Source organism: Vicia villosa, linkage group LG6, assembly GCF_029867415.1.
Source record: "Vicia villosa cultivar HV-30 ecotype Madison, WI linkage group LG6, Vvil1.0, whole genome shotgun sequence".
In the NCBI taxonomy this organism is placed as follows: Eukaryota; Viridiplantae; Streptophyta; class Magnoliopsida; order Fabales; family Fabaceae; genus Vicia; species Vicia villosa.
Genome location: NC_081185.1, coordinates 97,674,024 through 97,696,791, shown reverse-complemented (window position 1 = coordinate 97,696,791; position 22,768 = coordinate 97,674,024). Strand labels below are relative to the sequence as shown.

Below are 22,768 nucleotides of genomic sequence, written 5' to 3'. Positions count from 1 at the left end.
TCATCATCTTCTTATCTCAACAACAAACTCAGAATCTCCTCTCAAACCAAGGTGAGTTCCATTAGATAGAACTTGGGTAGGTAGTTTGGGAATGTATGCATGTTGGGTTTTGGGTTGAGTTTGATGCTTTGCATGCTTGATCAATTGATGGAAATATGTTCTCATTATGATAATAAATGGATTGTATCGTTATTACATGTTTGAGATTGAATTAGGATTGATTAAGATGCAAAAATGGAGGTTAGAACCCTAAAATATGTGTTCTGCACTGTCAGGTTCGCTACAGCGAACTCTGTGTTCGCTGCAGCGAATGCCTGCAGACTGCATAATTATGTTCTCACGAAAACGGCCATAACTTGAGTTCTACAACTCGAAACGGAGTGCCGTCAGAAGCGTTGGAAAGTTCTTTGAGTGCTTTATGTGATATTGCTTAGATAACATGCTTTTGATGCAGATATAGATTATGGCACATAATTAGGTGTCGCTTAGTATTAGAATAAACGCAATTAGCCTTGAGTTTATGTCAATATGATGTAATCCTTGAGTTGAACTTAGACCAGAATGTTACCCTAACTATTAGGTTGTATAATGTCATCCTAAAATGAGTATTGAACTTTTGGTTGTATTTTAGGAGTTTAGATGTGTTATGGAAAGTTCTGGTTTTTCCTTTGCTAAGAACTTTCGCTTAGCGAACTTTGGCTCGCTGTAGCGAATGCTCGCTGTAGCGAGCTATGTAGCGAATAAACCTGGGAGTTGAACTGATTTATTCGCTGTAGCGAACTTTCATTCGCTGTAGCGAATCGGGGCTTCGCTGGGAGTTCGCTGTAGCGAACTAGTCTGATGCAGAATTGATATTTCTCCCATTTGAGTGCAGTTTCGTTTCGTATCGGAATTGAAGGCCTCTTATGACTTGTATGGCATTCTGATGTGTGTTTTAATTGTATAAGACCATGACATGACTGAAATCCCTTGGATATGTTTGTATGTTGTGAAATACAAATTATGTGTATTATATTGTGGCATTATTATTATTGATTTCGTTTGTTTCGGTTGAACATTCGAATGTGATTGCCTGTGTGATGGCTTATACCGTGCTGTGTGATCTCGGTGATGTGTGTATGCTTGAATCGGAGTAAGCTTAAGCTACTAGGTGGTAAGTCCTATTTATGGACTTAGTTCCATCATTACCGTTGCGATGTGCTTGTGAGGGCCTACGGGGCGTATCCCACTCGACGTTAACTCATCTACGTTCTCGGTATGTTTTGCACACTTGAGCTACCATTGCGATATGCTTGTGAGGGCCTACGGGGCGTATCCCACTCGACGTTAACATATCGGCGTGCTTGGTATGGTGGAGAAGTAATGCCATGTAGGTAATATTACTTCCGATTCACCTCTAGTGATGCCACGTAGGCAAGATCACTAGGCTTTCGCCCGGTGGGCTCGTATTGTCAAGATGGCGTATTTGCACTCGACGTTAACTCATCTGCGTATGGACAGTGATGGGGGGTCGGACGCCACTTAGGCAATGTCACGGCTGTAACTCATCTCGGATGGATTCCATTTAGGAAGAGTATCCGATTAGTCTTGCGATGTGCTTGTGCAAGTCTCTTGATGCGATGTACGGGTGTAACTCACCGAGGGTGTGGTTTGGCAGCCTAGGTAGACAGGCAGATTCTACTCCTGGATTCCTCGTACACGGGTACGGGTCTGCATACTTGTTTATGATGGCGTTGCGCCTGTTGTTGTTTTTACCTCATTGGATGGTTATGGGACTTCCATTGGTGGTGTACCCTTGTTTGTATTTGTACCTGGCCGTGAGGAAAACCCGGATTCTCGGTGAATCCATTTGATTGCATGCACCTTGTAGAACTGAGCGAACCCGTAAGATAGGGGAACTCACTGAGATTTAGTAATCTCACCCCAATCCTCTTAATATTTTTCAGGAACAAGTTAGAAGTAGACGGATTGCTTGAAGGATTGCTTTGAAGACTGTGGACAAGCCTATGGCAGGAAGACCTCGTCAGACGTTATCTTTCCGCTGTGTATTGTTGAAGACAAGCTGATCGTATATATATCTTAGTTGGAAACTTGAATTGTATATGATTTTGATTTCTTGTCTTTACCGCTTATGTATGTTTCTTGTACCATTTATAGCATCACTACATATTATTCTAGACATATATGTACGGGGCGTTACCGTTGGTATCAGAGCAGGTCGATTCTTGTCCCTGCCATGAGACATCAATAGCAATTCTCTTCTCCCTCACTTGTGTGTGTTGCTCACCCGATTTCTACTATCATAATATTCATTCGTTGAGCCTGGCCAGCTCACTGACTGTATATGCGATAGATAAGATCGTGGTAGAGCCACTACGAGGATGCTTAAGATCTGAAACGACTCGAACTGAAGTAGTAGAAGTCAGTTGAGTAGAAGGGATGTTGAGGTTGTCCGCCATAAGAGGAGTGTCAGTCGAGGAATTATGGATAACCCAACTGTCATAGTAAGGTTTGAAACAATTGGGATTTCTAAGATTTCGATTGGACGGAGTGAACCTTCTTTGGATCCTTCTAGTAGTGGAGGAAATTCACGAAGCGACTGAGTAGGAATGAAGTAAGGGAATTTTGTGATAAAGCCCATCTTAGAAATTCGTTGCTCGATCATGGTGTTAGTAGCATACATGGATGGAGAAACGGTTGAATGTAAGACTTATGGGAATTTGTACAGAGATATTGGATCTTTTAGTCAATCTGGCTTGGGAAGTACTTGTATAGATAAGGAGCTACATTCCGACTTGTTCTGGTGTACCCCAAGTAGTAGGTAATTACCCAGTAAAGGGCTGATCGAACGAGTGGAAGTGGTGACCTCCAATTGGGCAAATTTCCTAGATGTCTGTTCTGGTGGAAGACGTTATTGCATCTTCATGCTCATTCTGAAATGCGTGAGTCCTAGAACTACGCTAGGAGGCAGCTGAATGAATGAAAATGCTGAGTGCAGTGATCCATGTTTCTTACTAGTTGTGATTCATCTACCTCGAGTGAAACCGTAGAACTACGCTAGGTGTTGGGTACTTAGGTAGATTGAACTAGTGGTTATCTGCAACATTGACAGGCTGGCCTTATTTTGTGATTGTCGTCATAACCATGGTATTCTTATATGGTGGAAGTTATCTTTAAGGATTCTCTTGTGTGTGCCCTGTGTGACTGAGTACACACCCGACATATGAACTCGAACTGAATTCTTATCAAGTCAGATCTAGCTTGTTGCATTTAGAGGAAGTTAACCCTGAACGTGTAACAATCTTAGGTTTCAGCATCCTAAGGAGTATGACTAAAAGGACTTGAGGAGCAATGTCCCCAGTGGGAGACCTGTCTAGTTATTGTCGGTCGTGGTGATAGGATACAAGTGGAAATCGTTATACGCTACAGGGTAATTACTTGAGTACATGGCCTCGGAGCTAGACCACCATGTTAGTACTACCAAACAGGTATGACGCCACAGTATCACTGTCGTGCACGAGATGGGTGAGTCGTATTTTTCGACAGATATGAGACACGGTTGATCTAGAACTCGAGGTAGGATCCTGATTTGGTACTCGTGAGTCACGAACCCAAAATTATCATAAGGTAGGTGGAATGAGAATCCATATGTCGCACTCGATGATTCAGGATTATGCGAGCGGGTGACAATGATATGGATTATATTCTAACGCTACGCTCATGAGGAGACCGTGGGTGGTCGTGGTCACGTGAGAATTTTAGGTTTCTACATCGTGGATGTTTCTTAATCTGTCAGATTGGTGAACCTTTGTGTGTGAGTGTCCGAGGCAAGAGATAGGTGTGAACAATATATCCTGGACGGCACAATGTGTGACTAATCTCTAACCTTGGTGAACACTGCTGGAGTGGATGAAGTGTATCTTGGATTAGCTCAATGTGAGATATACCTAGAGGAGTATTGGTAGATCCTCAGTAACATGGACAAAGTCGAACTCGGAAAAGTAGAGGCACTGTAGTTTTGGGAGTGTCGTGGAATTTCAAAGGGGATGTCTGAGGCATGGAGTATGACCTCTTGTTTTGTGACTAAATCTTTGCAGTTAGGAACGTTGCATTGGGATAATGCAACCGAAGAAGTCAGCTTTGTGTCAGCTTCAAAGACGAAAGACATTAGATGACTGTGTGATTATAAGCGCATCTGAGAAAGGATTATTACATCAATCAAGTCGCGTGAGTTATTAGAAGTATTGTCACACCAACGGTGTGAAGTCGTATGGCTGGGGAGAGTTATCGTAGCAGCTGTAAGATGTGGAAGTCGGTAAGATAAGGTTAACTCGTACTCAAAGAAAGTATTTGGCTTTGGAAGTTTGGAAGTGAAGCATGTGGACCAAGTCGTATTCAAGTAGACTTAATCCAGAATGATGGAAAAGTTAGTAACTTAAGTTTTGGGCATTACTCAACCTCGAGGAGAATTGGGGCGAAGAGTGTGTTTAAGGTTCTAGCAAGTGTTATATTCTGACGAATGCCGAGAAGGAACTGTTACTATTAAAGATTAAGTATGGTGTAGGGATGGAACTAAGTGAACCAAGAACGAAAGGGGATTCGGAGGATTCCAAGGAGTGTGTAACTGGTAGATATCAGAGTAGTGCAACGGATAGGCAGAATCAGATAAGTATGTAGTGCGTATGGATGGACTACTTGAAATATTTCTTGTTGGAATATAGATATCTTCCTAAGAGAACTCCCTGGAGCGATGTTTCGTTTGTTCCTATCTCTCAGTGACCCGCCAAAATCTTGAGAGGTAATGTTGGTGGACTAGTTTAGAGGAGGCTTCATGATTCATGTTTGATCAATATCCCCTGATCGACGGTCGAGTTTGTGGGTATAGTGACCATTGGAATGAGGAAGTCAAGTAAAGGATGCTTCTTAACAAAGACTTGTCGTGGATACGTCTTGTGCACTTATGAGCGAGTGTGAACACTTGGATGATGGTTGCAGGACCGCTGTAAGAGTTCATTCCTTTGTCTGGAGGACTTTGTGTGAAGTTATTGAATACCAAGGATTTCGTTGCAGAATTATACATCTGCAGGTAGTAGTGGCAGATATTTTGTCTAAGGATGAAACAAGGATTGAAGTAAGAGTTTTGTTGTATGAAGACGTTAGGCTTGGAATAAGCCAATTTGAGCATCTGGGAATCAGAATTCCGGACTGAGGAATTTAACAAGCATCTGCATGACACCTTATGGATTCGTTTGGAAGGATGTGGAAATTTTGTGGCTTATGTTGAGTAGGGTTGAGCTTGGCAGACATTTCAGATGGGAATTGTACGACCAGAGTAGATTTCCCGAATATTTAAGCTATGAAGATTCCGTGCGAAGAAGTAAGGTTATGAACCTCGGAGGGATCATTCCTAGGTATGTAAAGGTAGAGTATTAGAAGAGTTGTGTTGTGTAAAGTCTAAGATCCCAGTCAAGAATGTTCGTACGCAAGTGTAGGTGGGTGTGCTTCTTGGAAGGAACAACTTTTAACGAAGTCATGAGGTTTATCCGGAGACGGGATGTAAGGAACATTTATCCCCTCATTGGAAGAAGATGTTAGAAGCTTGTTTTCCTAATGATTGGAAGGAATTCGAGGACGAATTCTATTTTAAGGGGGGGAGAATGTAACAACCCAAATTACACTAGAGAGATATTGACATATGAGTGGTAGAGGTCACTAAACTATGCAACAAGAGGTGCAAATGACATAGATGGAAGATATATTATGAGCTTAACTAATAAGTTTAGTTAGAAGTGGACTAAATGGCAAGATGGTAAATACCATTTAGTTAAAGGGCTTGTTGGTCCAAAGGGGAAGTATATCATCAAGAAAGGGCTTGTTAGACATGTAGAAATCAGAATTTAGAAGAAGAAGAGAAGGGAAGGGTGGAAACGTGAAAGGAGGAGAGGAGATGAAGTATGGACTCAAGCTTCTTCATCATCATGCTTGTACACAACCTTGGAGGATTTGGATGGAGAGGCAATGATCAAGGACAGGAGCAGCTATCATCATCTTCTTATCTCAACAACAAACTCAGAATCTCCTCTCAAACCAAGGTGAGTTCCATTAGATAGAACTTGGGTAGGTAGTTTGGGAATGTATGCATGTTGGGTTTTGGGTTGAGTTTGATGCTTTGCATGCTTGATCAATTGATGGAAATATGTTCTCATTATGATAATAAATGGATTGTATCGTTATTACATGTTTGAGATTGAATTAGGATTGATTAAGATGCAAAAATGGAGGTTAGAACCCTAAAATCCGTGTTCTGCACTGTCAGGTTCGCTACAACGAACTCTGTGTTCGCTGCAGCGAATGCCTGCAGACTACATAATTATGTTCTCACGAAAACGGCCATAACTTGAGTTCTACAACTCGAAACGGGGTGCCGTCAGAAGCGTTGGAAAGTTCTTTGAGTGCTTTATGTGATATTGCTTAGATAACATGCTTTTGATGCAGATATAGATTATGGCACATAATTAGGTGTCGCTTAGTATTAGAATAAACGCAATTAGCCTTGAGTTTATGTCAATATGATGTAATCCTTGTGTTGAACTTAGACCAGAATGTTACCCTAACTATTAGGTTGTATAATGTCATCCTAAAATGAGTATTGAACTTTTGGTTGTATTTTAGGAGTTTAGATGTGTTATGGAAAGTTCTGGTTTTTCCTTTGCTAAGAACTTTCGCTTAGCGAACTTTGGCTCGCTGTAGCGAACTGTGTAGCGAATAAACCTGGGAGTTGAATTGATTTATTCACTGTAGCAAACTTTCATTCTCTGTAGCGAATCGGGGCTTCGCTGGGAGTTCGCTGTAGCGAACTAGTCTGATGCAGAATTGATATTTCTCCCATTTGAGTGCAGTTTTGTTTCGTATCAGAATTGAAGGCCTCTTATGACTTGTATGGCATTCTGATGTGTGTTTTAATTGTATAAGACCATGACATGACTGAAATCCCTTGGATATGTTTGTATGTTGTGAAATACAAATTATGTGGATTATATTGTGGCATTATTATTATTGATTTCGTTTGTTCCGGTTGAACATTCGAATGTGATTGCCTGTGTGATGGCTTATACCGTGCTGTGTGATCTCGGTGATGTGTGTATGCTTGAATCGGAGTAAGCTTAAGCTACTAGGTGGTAAGTCCTATTTATGGACTTAGTTCCATCATTACCGTTGCGATGTGCTTGTGAGGGCCTACGGGGCGTATCCCACTCGACGTTAACTCATCTGCGTTCTCGGTATGTTTTGCACACTTGAGCTACCATTGCGATATGCTTGTGAGGGCCTACGGGGCGTATCCCACTCGACGTTAACATATCGGCGTGCTTGGTATGGTGGAGAAGTAATGCCATGTAGGTAATATTACTTCCGATTCACCTCTAGTGATGCCACGTAGGCAAGATCACTAGGCTTTCGCCCGGTGGGCTCGTATTGTCAAGATGGCGTATTTGCACTCGACGTTAACTCATCTGCGTATAGACAATGATGGGGTCGGACGCCACTTAGGCAATGTCACGGCTGTAACTCATCTCGGATGGATTCCATTTAGGAAGAGTATCCGATTAGTCTTGCGATGTGCTTGTGCAAGTCTCTTGATGCGATGTACGGGTGTAACTCACCGAGGGTGTGGTTTGGCAGCCTAGGTAGACAGGCAGATTCTACTCCTGGATTCCTCGTACACGGGTACGGGTCTGCATACTTGTTTGTGATGGCGTTGCGCCTGTTGTTGTTTTTACCTCATTGGATGGTTATGGGACTTCCATTGGTGGTGTACCCTTGTTTGTATTTGTACCTGGCCGTGAGGAAAACCCGGATTCTCGGTGAATCCGTTTGATTGCATGCACCTTGTAGAACTGAGCGAACCCGTAAGATAGGGGAACTCATTGAGATTTAGTAATCTCACCCCAATCCTCTTAATATTTTTCAGGAACAAGTTAGAAGTAGACGAATTGCTTGAAGGATTGCTTTGAAGACTGTGGACAAGCCTATGGCAGGAAGACCTCGTCAGACGTTATCTTTCCGCTGTGTATTGTTGAAGACAAGCTGATCGTATATATATCTTAGTTGGAAACTTGAATTGTATATAATTTTGATTCCTTGTCTTTACCGCTTATGTATGTTTCTTGTACCATTTATAGCATCACTACATATTATTCTAGACATATATGTACGGGGCGTTACACACGGGACTTGTTTTTTATAAATATTAGAATATATACTTTGTCTAACTCATCCTCATAAATTTGCTAGGGTTTCCATTAGACATTGTTGTAATGTTAAATGGTAGTAAAATATGTATTGAGTAGTATATTCAATGGTAGTAAAATATGTATTGAGCTGTATAATCAAATAATTAATTAAATATAACATAAAATATATTTTATATAATTGAAATTAAACAATACAAGTGATACAAGACTTATTTAAATTGAACATCTAAACATTTTAAATGGAATTGAAAAAAATTACTTATTTAAATTGAACATCTCGACATCAAAATTATTTTGAAATGCACCAAATTCTTAAGATTAATTTTGTTTAATAATTTTTTTATTAATCGGTGATGAATATTTATTCATTAAAATACCAATGTCAAATATTTTTTTTTAATATTTATCAATGAAAAATTAATTTTGAACCTTTTTTAGTGTACCGATAAAAAATATTTGTCCAATATTTCTTAATAGTTATCGATGACAAATATTTACCGAGTGTTTTTTATATACACTCTCAAATATGTTTCTAAAATATATCAATATCCCTTTAAATTTAAATATTCATCAATGTGTTGTGTTTTAAATATATAATACAATTCGTATATCATAACTATTTTCATATTTATTGAAAAATATTTAAAAGGTTTATATTTAAGTAATTTATCTGTACTTAATCTTTAGTATAAATAATAATTAATTAGTTATAATTATTGTTTTATCTTGCTAAAAAACTCTAAAATTAGCCAATTAATTAATGATAATTATTTATTCAATGAGTAAATAGTACACTCTAATAATTATTTTAGTCCTCATTTTTAGAAAAATGATGCGACAAAATTGAAGTGTAAATATTTTTTTATTAGCGTATTATAATTTATTTTAAAAAATTATAATATTAAAATTTATTAATTTAACCTGTTTTGTTCAAACTTTTGTATGCTCTAATAATTTCTCTAGTGATTTTTTTTATTAAAAAAAAGCACATGTAAAACTTTAATGATGACCTCATTAAAGCGGAAGAGATACTTCCTAAAGAACTCGCAAGACCCTTGAAGGATGTTAAACAAACTTGTGGTCAATACATTCCTATGCTTACTTACTGAGAATAAAGGGTCAATTTCATAACGATATCCTGATAACTAGTCACTTAGAGGCATGGACGATTCATGTACAACCTTAATGTTGCATCCTTGAAAGTATTGGGAAGAATGTTACAAACTTAAAGTTGCAACCTTAGTGCTAATGATGGCGATTTGGTTGTTGATTGAGGCAACAAGCTCCCAGGGGTCTCTTCTTCCATCAAACTTCATCAATGATTGAGGCTTGAAGTTCTCGGGTACTGGGCTCCAATATTTCATCAGAGAAAGGTTAGGGATCCAGGATTTTCATCTTTTTATTAGGGTCGACCTCCTGGTATCGTTGTTGAAGGTTTATGACATTTTATTCTAAGGTTTTATTGTAACAACACATTTCGTCCATAGTAACTCTCATCGCTGCTATGGTAGGGTTGTCTTCACCAACATAGCTGTTAGCTTCTATGGTGCCTCGTCTTATCACAATGTCGAGGATGGCGTCGGAGGCAGCTTGTGATGTGATCTTGAGTTTGGCCTAGGTTAATGTTGCTGATGCCCACAGTGGGCGTTAATTTTATTTGCAAAAAGCATAATGATGTTGATGACCATGTTCACTATGATCGTGAAAGGGTCTCTATATTCTGATTATTTGAAACTTGAGAATATCCTTTAGACCCTTTGGGTTGAAGTATTACTAAATGTCCCAATAGGCCAGGCTATAGAGAGGAAACCATTTTCTCCTACTTTTTCCACAAGTACATGGGAGTAGATGGAGTACCAATCTCCTAAGTTGAAGGATGCTTACTTTCCTTTATGGCGTGATAATACTAACTTTATCCTTAGTGATTCCTTTGCCATATGTGGGAGATAGACAAAGTGGTAATCTTAGGATTGAATTAGGTGAGTATCAGCCATGAGTCGGACAACCTGAGGTAAAATCTACACAAGTACTTCTAAGTCTTGAGATGCTTCTTTGGATTGACTCTTTCCAGACCTAATAAAATTATCAAAGTCCAACTACAATTCTTCAAGTAAATAAACATTTTAAGAAGACATATCCCTTAATTACGGGATCGTTACCGCCATTTAATAGTATTAAATACTTTTTTTTTGTTGGTATTTTGAGCTACTAAATAAACTTTTCTTACAAAATATAGAATGACAAATGAATAAAACACTACAAGAAAAGCAAAGTTTGTCTAAGAATAATTACTTTGCCAAATCATCATACAACAGTATTTGATTACTTATTTTTGATTTTAATTAATATTTACTTACTATAAAAAATGTTGTAATTTGAATTTCTATTTATTTGATTAATATTTTATTTGAATTACTATTTGATTGACCTCTAATTATAAAAACAACAATATTTTATTACTATTTGATTTCTATTTAAAAATAATATTTGATTACTAAGAAAAATTGTTGTAATTTCAATTACAATTAAACTGATTTCTATATTTTTTAAAACAAAATACTTGATTACCACTTGATTTCTATTTATAAAAACAACAATACTTTACTATTATTCAATTAATATTAAAAACTTTTGTAATTTGAATTACTATTAAATCTATTTCTATTTAATTTTAATGCCTATTTAATTGGTTTCTATTTTTCAAAAACAACAATATTTAATTACACTTTAACTTCTATTTTTAAAATATCAATACTTAATTTTTATTTACTTACAATAAAAAATATTATAATTTGAATTACTAGTTCTTTAGTTAATTGATTTGTAATTTGTAGAAAAAGTTTTGTTATAAAACAAATTCAAAAATATAAAAAATCTAAATCAAATATTTTATGGATAAGATCTGTCATATTTATATAATTTAAAATTTATAAGATTTTTGGAAAAATTAAATAAAAAATTTAAAATTTATAAGATTTTTGGAAAAATTAAATAAAAAATTTAAAATTTATGACAATTTTAAAATTTAAATAACAAATTAAAAATTTGAAAAACAATCATCATATAGCATTAAAGTAATACAAATAGTTTGTTAAAATATTTATGTTCATTTCAAAAAATAATCAATTGATACGTTGACTAAAGAAATTAGAAAAACAAATAATGGATATATTTTATGCATAACAATTAATGGACAGTATCAAAATAATTTTTAAAATATTTATGTCAGTTTCAGAAAAAATAAAGAATTTTAAGAATAACTAAATGATGCGATTGATTGAAAATTTAGAAAAACAATCAATAGATATTTCTTGACATAACAATGAATGAATAGTATCAAAATAAATATGTTAAAATATTTAGGTTAATTTTAAAAAAAAATCAGAATATTTAAATGATACTTTGACTAAACCACCTTATATATACTACTACTATTGATTACAAATTCAATAGCCATCTAGGGCATCATAAACATTACAAATTCAAAATGTCCATCACCACTTTTGATTACGCTCTCCCTTGCAAAACACACAATAAGTACGATGTTTTTTTCAACTCTTTCATTATTCACACAATGATTACAAATGTTCCTTCCATGCTCGACAAATGGCTTTTAAGCATCAAGCCTTACCTCAACGACAGCGACAACATCATCGTCGGGTTGGATGTTGAATGTCTCCTCGCCAAACATCGCGGTATGCCAAACACGACTGTTGTCCTTCAACTTTGCATCGGTGGAGAATGTCTTATTTTTCAAATTTTACACGCCTCGTTTATTCCAGAATCACTCATTAATTTTTTGGGCAACAAAAACAACAAGTTTGTCGGTGTTGGAATCAAAGACGACGTGGACAAGCTTCTTAGAGATTTCTCCTTGCGTGTTGTAAGCTTTGTTGATCTTCGCACACTTGCTGCAATAAAGATGAGTGACAAAGCTTTGAAATTTGCAGGGCTTAAAACATTGGCTCTTCGTGTTGGTGGCATAGAGATTGAGAAACCAAAGAAAATTACATTGAGTAATTGGAGTAATTTTCCACTTACTCTTAAGCAAGTTGAATATGCATGTCTTGATGCTTTTATCTCTTTTGAGGTTGGCAGACTTCTTTTCTTATTATAGGGTTTTATTGATTTTTATGGCTTTTATTCATCGAGTGAAAGTATTGAAGATTTTATTACATATCAATATATCAAGAATTTTATAAATTGTTCATACTATTTACTTTATTCATCGAGTGAAAGTATTGAAGATTTTATTACATATCATTATATCAAGAATTTTATAAATTGTTCATATTATTTACTTTAGTCTTGTTAAATTTATGTATAGTTATACTTTGTCGTCGTTTTTATACTTGCATATGCAAGTCGTGTTTTAATATAAATATTATAGTATGCTGAAGTTTGGCTTTGAGTTTTTTACTTTCTAGACATAAGTTTGAAATTATAAAATGTTATAAGTTCAATTTTGAAGTTTTTTCTCAATCTTATTTTTTTTCTCAAATAAATTTCATTGCCGGTCATTATTACAATATATGTTAATTTTGAAGTTTTGAATGAAATCTTATCATCTATTAATGATTTATATCTTATTTAGTGTATTTTTATTTGATTTGAATTAGAATTAATTTTAATTTTATTTTGTATTATTTATTTAAAAATTAAATATAATTTAATTTTACTAAAAACTTAAATTCGAGCTAGATGATATTTGATTATGTGAAAAGCAATCTTTTAAAAAAATAAGATTTAAAATGAAGGGTAGAATTGAAATGTAACACCCCATACATAACTGACTAGTATATTATGCATGAAACGTTAAAATTGATATTGAGTACATACAAAAGCTATAGATATAGAGAGATCCATATAAAATACAACATGAAATTCTACTAAGAATTACAACACATGTGTCTTCAATGGATCTGCACAGCGGAAAATGAGATCTGACGAGGTCTCCGAGCCATCACCACTTTAAGCCGTCAATCCGAACCTGCTATCTGTCAAACGCTACTAAACTGGACCTGAAAAAAATATAAGTTGATTGGGGTGAGATTACTAAATCTTAGTGAGTCCTCCTATCCTATGGGTCCACTCGGTTCTACAGGGTACATGCATCAACAAAACCGAATCCACCATTGATCCGGGGTTCAACCTCACATCCGGTACAAGTACGGAGAAAACAAGTGACTCGTCCACCATTGGACTTGTCTCACACAAATACACATAGTATAGCAAACAAGTATGCAAACCCGCATCCACATACGGGGAATCCAGAAGTGTAAATAACCCCGGCTAGGATTATGGAATAAATGCATCCTCGATGAGTAACCTCCTGCCTATTTGTCAAGGGACTTGTACAAGCACACTGCAGGATGGTTAAACGAGTCCACAAGCCTAAATGGCCGTACCATGACCTGGCCTAATTGGCGTCATTATCCCGTTAACCTCCTTCACGCTAGTGAGTTACGCCGAGTACAAACCGCCACCTTGACGCCTGAGCCCATCGGGCGAAAGCCTAGTATTAATCTACGTGACTATACTAGAGGTGAGTTATCACATTATGCATTAGCCTACATAGCCGCATAACCCCACCATACCGAGCACGCACGCGTGTTAACGCCAAGTGAGTAAAACCCCGTACGGAAACTCACGAGCACACTGCAACGGTAGCTCAGATGCACACCATATCGAACAATACACATGAACGGGTTATTCCATTGGACTACACGGTCCGGGAGGGCTCATAGACTACACGGTCAGAGCAACGTCCCAATCTAGCCTGCCGGCCACTTCGATTCAAGCATACAAAAATATGACATAAAGTCAAGGTCACAACCAATACAATCAAACCAATCGTTTAACCAAAACGACGGTGTCCACAGGTTCCATGTATCATACATAATGGCATAACAGTTTCACACATGGATATACTATTTATAGTAGCAATAGGCATTCTATTCAATGCATAACATATTAATTAATAACAATCGAAAGGACACAAATCCTCATGATAAATTGATATTCTAGTTTGGGGACCTATCTTATCAAATAGTACGTATTACTAGCTTTCCAACGATATAAAGTTTGCGCGAAACGGACTTACGACGCAAAAGTTATGAATTTTCGAAGTTATGGAAAATCTGCCCAAACAGCAATGTAACGGGTTACATGAATCATGTAACCGGTTACATCACTGTAAAACTGCGTTTTTCACCCCTTTTCACACATGTAACCGGTTACATCAACCATGTAACCGGTTACATCGCTGACAGACCCAAAAATTCTGCATTTTAAGAGTTCTAAACCAGTCCCAAAACCTATCCAATTACTTCTAAGTATCACAATTGATCCCAAACGAAATTCTAACATGTATATATACATAATCATCAGCATGCAAAGGATTAAAGCAATACAATATCCCATAACATTATCGATTAACAATTTATCATATAAGCATGTTAATCATCATGGATTTTCACTAAAACCCCAAACCCCAACATGCAAATTTCCCATGATTCCCCCAAAGCCTCTAACTAAGGACTCACCTTGCTAAAATGGAGGTTTAGAAAGATGTTGTTTGCTGCCATTGGACTCCCACCATAGCCAAAGTTTCACTCCATCTTCATCAAATCCGTAATCACACTTGTACCCACTTTCAGCATCACTGACACAACTTCAAGGTCAGTTTTCTCCTTTGAAACAGAAGATATGAACGCGAACCATAGGTGCAAATCGAAGAGAAATTCGTTAGCTATCCAATGGGACCAGAATCGTTACGATCGGAGTTACGAGTTGAGAGTTATACCTGATTTAGTGGAGCTGTATCATGGGTTGCGAAAATGGAAATTGATGAACTTGAGTTCTCCTTTCTTTCTATGCTTCTAAGCTCTCTCCCTCATAAATTCTGATTTTGGAAAAGCTACTACCAAACAATGCCTTAAGTTCCATGCAAGCAATGCTTATAGTCCATCATGCCCTCCAACTAAGTGATAATTACCAAGATGCCACTTAGTTGGATTCTAACTAACCCACTAGCTTTCTTGTTATTAATCATTCTTTGGATTAATAGAGAATAAGACCAATGCTTTCTCTCTAATTACCATTTGCTCATTTAAATGATAATTATCGGTGTCGAAGGATCGGGATATTACATTCCCCCCTCCTTAAATAGAATTCGTCCTCGAATTCCTTCCGTTCACCACGAAACCAACTCTTCGTATCTCTCCAATCAGGGGAAAGAATGTTACTCACATTCGTCCTTAGGTCATCTCACTACACATGATTAGAAACCATGACTCTCAAGCAACACGTCTAATCTGATACTTCGTCTTGACATTCCTGACCGGAAACCTTAGTACTCACCCAACGCATCTTCTCTGGAACTTCATCTCAATAACCCTGAGAAAGATCTTCTAATACTCTTAATTTCCGCTGACCTACACTGGACTTTCATGCCTTCGAAAGCCGTAATACCCTATCCCTGTCGGGCGTCCTTAGTTTCAATCTTCGCTGAACTTATCCTTGCTCAACACACATTACTAATTCTTCCTCAACTCCTCGAATCGCTTCCTGTTCATAAATCCTCGCTACCACGTTGCTCTCCACAACGAAACGTCGGATTACCTCCTACATTAGTCCATTCAATGACGTTAAGATGACTGCCAATTCCCTTGGTCTTAACTTCCAACTCCCTGATGCTTACGACGACTCGATCCAAGTTCCCCTTTGCGTATGCAACTAAGGCTTCTTACTTCGATTCTCGTTTCGCTATTATCCGTAACAACCGTCATTACCATCCACAAGGTGAAACACTCTGCAACTACAACCTTGTTATTCCACCACCTCACACAAGATTCCACTGATGAAAGGTGAAATTCAACAGTTAACCTGCAAATACTGCCCACGTCTTCCTCCACACTTGTCCTGCATAAGGCATAGCCACAAGGAACTTACGCCAATTGCAATTCTTCACTTGCTTTCAGCATTTCAACGGTCACGATGCTCTATCCAACCCTTGATGCTTACAAGCTAAACTGATGACTTACGAACATTGGACCGCCTGCCATCCACAAAATGTATTCCCAAGCTGGCCCATTGACCACACCGCTCGAGTTCATGGTGGATCCCTAAGAGACTGGAATGAACGAAACGTTGCTTCGACAATTTCTATCAGGAAGATACTTTCATCCCAACATAAAATCCTACAAATAGTCTGTTCGTTCCTACCTCAGACTTATCTGATTCTTCCTTGATCCGTTGCGCTACTCTGATTCCAACAAGTCACACAACTTGAAATCCTCTGAGTCACGTTATATCCATAATTCACTTAGTTTCCATTACTACACAACAGTTCCTTATCCACAGTTATCCAATTACAACACGTTCCAGAACTCCATATACATCCATCATCAACTACTCGTCAAAGTTGCATACTCTCCAGAATCAAGCTTCTACTTACCCTGCCATTCCATATAGTTCATCTACCACAACTTAGGTACACGTTTCATCCTCAGGACATTGAAACCCAAAAATTCACTGGCTTAGAGGTTCGTCCTTGTCACTGATTTCTACAGCGTACATCTGCTGTGTTTGTCATTCCAACAAATCTTGTTGCTCAACCGGTATATCAAACCCTTCACGATGTACTGTAACTCATGATAACTCTAGCAGTTTTACACAACTTCTACCCAACCATACACCTTCATTCTCTTAGCGCAGTATCACCTCTGATAACTCGTGCGACTTACTGATATAAAAATCCTCACATAGCCACACTCCAATCACACAATCATCTAATGTATGTTCCATCTCTGACCTAAACTGACTTCCTCAACGGCTGCATCCTTCATTGCAGTGCTTCTAACAATCAGTGTAGCCATAATGCGATAAATTGCACTTTGTACTTCGAACATCTCTCTTATAAACTCTTTAGCAGTTCTCAAACCCAAATGTCCATGCTTTACCAAGATTAACTCTTCTCCACTCAGAGTATCTAGCAATACCTTACCATACACATCACACATCAAGCCGATCCAAGATACAATTCACATATCCCATCACCGGTCGCCAATGGTACATGATAGCCACTCACCATGCTGACCAGGATATCATGACCGCACATGAGTCCCACCCTAGACACTCATGCAAAATTGCCAACTTAACACTTCATGAAACGAGAACGTCTGCAAGGTATAATCTGACTCTAACTTGCGCGAGCACGATCATTCAGAGTCTCCATAAGTATAGTATTGGATCTTGATCCATCTCACCATCGTCTGTCTAGTCATTCCTCTACTATCGAGCGCGACGTATGGATCCTTATCCCACATACCTTATGAGAGTCTGGATCTGCATCTCACAAGTGCCAAATCAGAATTCTACCTTGAGCTTCAGATCACCTTTGTCCCACACACGTCGGAAAAAGGATGACTCACGCATCTTGTGCACGATAGCGGTACTGTGGCATTATACCCGTCTGGTAGTACCAACATGGTGGACCAAAACCGAGGCCATGTATCCAGGTAACCTACCTCAGTGGCGTATAATGATCTCCACGCGTATCCTAAAGTCACAACCGACAAGTGTCTGAACAGGCTTCCAATAGGCTCGTCGTTCCTCAAATCCTTCAAATCACACTCCTCAGGATGCTAAAATCTGAGAGTGCTACACATCAAGGTTACTAACTCGGAAAACCAAAACGGCAAGCACGAAGATATGAAGTTCAGCTCCGGGTTACCATGCAGTGCGGGTACCCACTCGTCCCACGCATGCATGAGATTCCAAGGATAATTCAGTGCAGATAGGAATACTATAGTTCCTAACATCCGACGCAACTGCGATCATCCTGCTGACGTTCCAGATAGATCTTAGTTACTACTCGCCTGAACGCCCAACGCCAAGCGTAGTTCTATGGCTTCACTCGGGGTCAAACGAACAACAACTAACAAGAACTTAGGTCACTGCATTTCACGCTTCTACATCATTTCATATTCCATCTAGCATAGTTCTAGAACTTAAATATAAAATGATAAGAACAGAAATACATATCCTCTTCTATCGACCGGGTATTCAAGCCTCACCCAATCGTAAGCTACCACACTCGTACATTCCACCAACATCTACTAGGTAACTACTCTCAATTAGGGTACTTCAAGTTGGATCAGGATCTATTACTTCATCCATCCAATTACTGTCCGTACTAGCACAAACAGAAAGGTCTGACTCCTCTGTTCGCATTTCCAAGGGTTATTCTGTCCTATCAGCTCATCAGTCGCACTCAACACCAGCAGCATCATCGGTACTGAATCTTACTAATTCTCAGCTCAACACCTTCGGAGAATCCCACTTACAAGGCTCCTACTCATTCCTATTTGGATTTCCCTTGCTATTACCAAGACTTAGAGAAATCTTCACTTCGTCCAATCAAAATCCTGGGGGTTCAAGCTGTCTCCATCCACTCCTTGACAGTTTGGGTATTACTACTTTGTGTCGAACGCTCTCCTTAAGCTTGACGACTCCAATATCATCCACTTAAAACGTCCAACAATTCATTACTCATCCCACTCCAACAACTTAGGTTCACAACCTTACAGGCTTACGAGTCCTCGTGGCGGCTCTGCCGTAATCCTACTGTCTCACACTCAGTCGATGAGTTGATCAAGTTCAACAATTGAATGAGATATCAGTAAAATCAGGCTAGCAACACACACTTGAGAGGAGGAAAAGGAATTGCTAGTGATGTCTCATGGCTCGGCCGAGAATCGACCTGCTCTGATACCAACTGTAACACCCCATACATAACTGACTAGTATATTATGCATGAAACGTTAAAATTGATATTGAGTACATACAAAAGCTATAGATATAGAGAGATCCATATAAAATACAACATGAAATTCTACTAAGAATTACAACACATGTGTCTTCAATGGATCTGCACAGCGGAAAATGAGATCTGACGAGGTCTCCGAGCCATCACCACTTTAAGCCGTCAATCCGAACCTGCTATCTGTCAAACGCTACTAAACTGGACCTGAAAAAAAATATAAGTTGATTGGGGTGAGATTACTAAATCTCAGTGAGTCCTCCTATCCTATGGGTCCACTCGGTTCTACAGGGTACATGCATCAACAAAACCGAATCCACCATTGATTCGGGGTTCAACCTCACATCCGGTACAAGTACGGAGAAAACAAGTGACTCGTCCACCATTGGACTTGTCTCACACAAATACACATAGTATAGCAAACAAGTATGCAAACCCGCATCCACATACGGGGAATCCAGAAGTGTAAATAACCCCGGCTAGGATTATGGAATAAATGCATCCTCGATGAGTAACCTCCTGCCTATTTGTCAAGGGACTTGTACAAGCACACTGCAGGATGGTTAAACGAGTCCACAAGCCTAAATGGCCGTACCATGACCTGGCCTAATTGGCGTCATTATCCCGTTAACCTCCTTCACGCTAGTGAGTTACACCGAGTACAAACCGCCACCTTGACGCCTGAGCCCATCGGGCGAAAGCCTAGTATTAGTCTACGTGACTATACTAGAGGTGAGTTATCACATTATGCATTAGCCTACATAGCCGCATAACCCCACCATACCGAGCACGCACGTGTGTTAACGCCAAGTGAGTAAAACCCCGTACGGAAACTCACGAGCACACTGCAACGGTAGCTCAGATGCACACCATATCGAACAATACACATGAACGGGTTATTCCATTGGACTACACGGTCCGGGAGGGCTCATAGACTACACGGTCAGAGCAACGTCCCAATCTAGCCTGCCGGCCACTTCGATTCAAGCATACAAAAATATGACATAAAGTCAAGGTCACAACCAATACAATCAAACCAATCGTTTAACCAAAACGACGGTGTCCACAGGTTCCATGTATCATACATAATGGCATAACAGTTTCACACATGGATATACTATTTATAGTAGCAATAGGCATTCTATTCAATGCATAACATATTAATTAATAACAATCGAAAGGACACAAATCCTCATGATAAATTGATATTCTAGTTTGGGGACCTATCTTATCAAATAGTACGTATTACTAGCTTTCCAACGATATAAAGTTTGCGCGAAACGGACTTACGACGCAAAAGTTATGAATTTTCGAAGTTATGGAAAATCTGCCCAAACAGCAATGTAACGGGTTACATGAATCATGTAACCGGTTACATCACTGTAAAACTGCGTTTTTCACCCTTTTTCACACATGTAACCGGTTACATCAACCATGTAACCGGTTACATCGCTGACAGACCCAAAAATTCTGCATTTTAAGAGTTCTAAACCAGTCCCAAAACCTATCCAATTACTTCTAAGTATCACAATTGATCCCAAACGAAATTCTAACATGTATATATACATAATCATCAGCATGCAAAGGATTAAAGCAATACAATATCCCATAACATTATCGATTAACAATTTATCATATAAGCATGTTAATCATCATGGATTTTCACTAAAACCCCAAACCCCAACATGCAAATTTCCCATGATTCCCCCAAAGCCTCTAACTAAGGACTCACCTTGCTAAAATGGAGGTTTAGAAAGATGTTGTTTGCTGCCATTGGACTCCCACCATAGCCAAAGTTTCACTCCATCTTCATCAAATCCGTAATCACACTTGTACCCACTTTCAGCATCACTGACACAACTTCAAGGTCAGTTTTCTCCTTTGAAACAGAAGATATGAACGCGAACCATAGGTGCAAATCGAAGAGAAATTCGTTAGCTATCCAATGGGACCAGAATCGTTACGATCGGAGTTACGAGTTGAGAGTTATACCTGATTTAGTGGAGCTGTATCATGGGTTGCGAAAATGGAAATTGATGAACTTGAGTTCTCCTTTCTTTCTATGCTTCTAAGCTCTCTCCCTCATAAATTCTGATTTTGGAAAAGCTACTACCAAACAATGCCTTAAGTTCCATGCAAGCAATGCTTATAGTCCATCATGCCCTCCAACTAAGTGATAATTACCAAGATGCCACTTAGTTGGATTCTAACTAACCCACTAGCTTTCTTGTTATTAATCATTCTTTGGATTAATAGAGAATAAGACCAATGCTTTCTCTCTAATTACCATTTGCTCATTTAAATGATAATTATCGGTGTCGAAGGATCGGGATATTACATGAAAGAAAGAAACTATATCAAAACTTAATTTGTCTTCTATATAAGGGGCCAACTAATATAAAACTAAAAATATAGTCAGAATTTAAACCTCCAAACTTTTAATAAAAGATGAGAATTTTATAATAATAAAATATTTAGAGTAAAATATATTTTCTTACTGAAATACATCATAAAAAAGTTAGGTTGAGCACTAAACCGGCACATATTATACGCTTCCATATATAGATATACATTCAAATTTAAATTAAAATTAGCTTAGATTTGATTTGATTTTTTAAGATTGATTAAGGATTCTTTCAGATTTGATTTGATTTTTATCGTTCCATGTTAATTTTAAATTTGATTTTTTAAACTTTCTTTTAGAGATTACATAGATTACTTATTTAGAATATGAAATATAATTTATAAATTTAAATTATCCATGAAGTATATGTATAGTTCGTTTGATAACTAATGACTACTGCATCGATAATCAAATTAATGGGTGTTTTATGCCAAAATCTCTTGCTTCTAAACCGATCCAAATACTTTCTTACAGGAAAATATAAATAAAAATGTGGGGTGATATTACCATATGTGAATATTGATACCCTATCTTTACAAGCCATGTAGAACTCAGAAGTCGATTAGCATAACAAACGTCCACCGCCTACTAGCACTCCTTATTTTCGAGTCTAATTTTACGGAATTAGGGACAAAATTATAATCCTTTCCACAAATATGGTTTTACTAAATGACCTACCTCCATTGCATGGAAATCTTTTCCACCAAATATGGCTTTACGGCTGGACCTACCTCCATTGCATGGAAATCCTTTCCACCAAATATGGCTTTACGTTACGACCTTGTTCTTTTCTTCATATGCATAAGTGGTTCAAACCTAATATTTTCCACACTAAGCTTCTTTAGAAAGATACTATTTATGGTATTATTATCATTATACCCATCGTCATCAAATCTCTTTAACGCATCAGTCGTTTCTCTGTTAATATTCTAAAATGAGATATTACACTATCTACAATATACACGGGACTTGTTTTTTATAAATATTAGAATATATATTTTGTCTAACTCATCCTCATAAATTTGCTAGGGTTTCCATTAGACATTGTTGTAATGTTAAATGGTAGTAAAATATGTATTGAGCAGTATATTCAATGGTAGTAAAATATGTATTGAGCAGTATAATCAAATAATTAATTAAATATAACATAAAATATATTTTATATAATTGAAATTAAACAATACAAGTGATACAAGACTTATTTAAATTGAACATCTAAACATTTTAAATGGAATTGAAAAAAATTACTTATTTAAATTGAACATCTCGACATCATATTTGATTTTG

The 22,768-nt window shown here is 37.7% G+C and overlaps 1 protein-coding gene across 1 annotated transcript; it reads left to right on the top strand.

The window, feature by feature from the left end:
• Positions 1-11,826: 11,826 nt before the first annotated feature.
• Positions 11,827-12,369, top strand: LOC131614196 (uncharacterized). Its single transcript, XM_058885818.1, has one exon. It carries the CDS (start codon positions 11,827-11,829, stop codon positions 12,367-12,369), a length of 543 nt encoding a protein of 180 aa, XP_058741801.1.
• Positions 12,370-22,768: the final 10,399 nt, after the last annotated feature.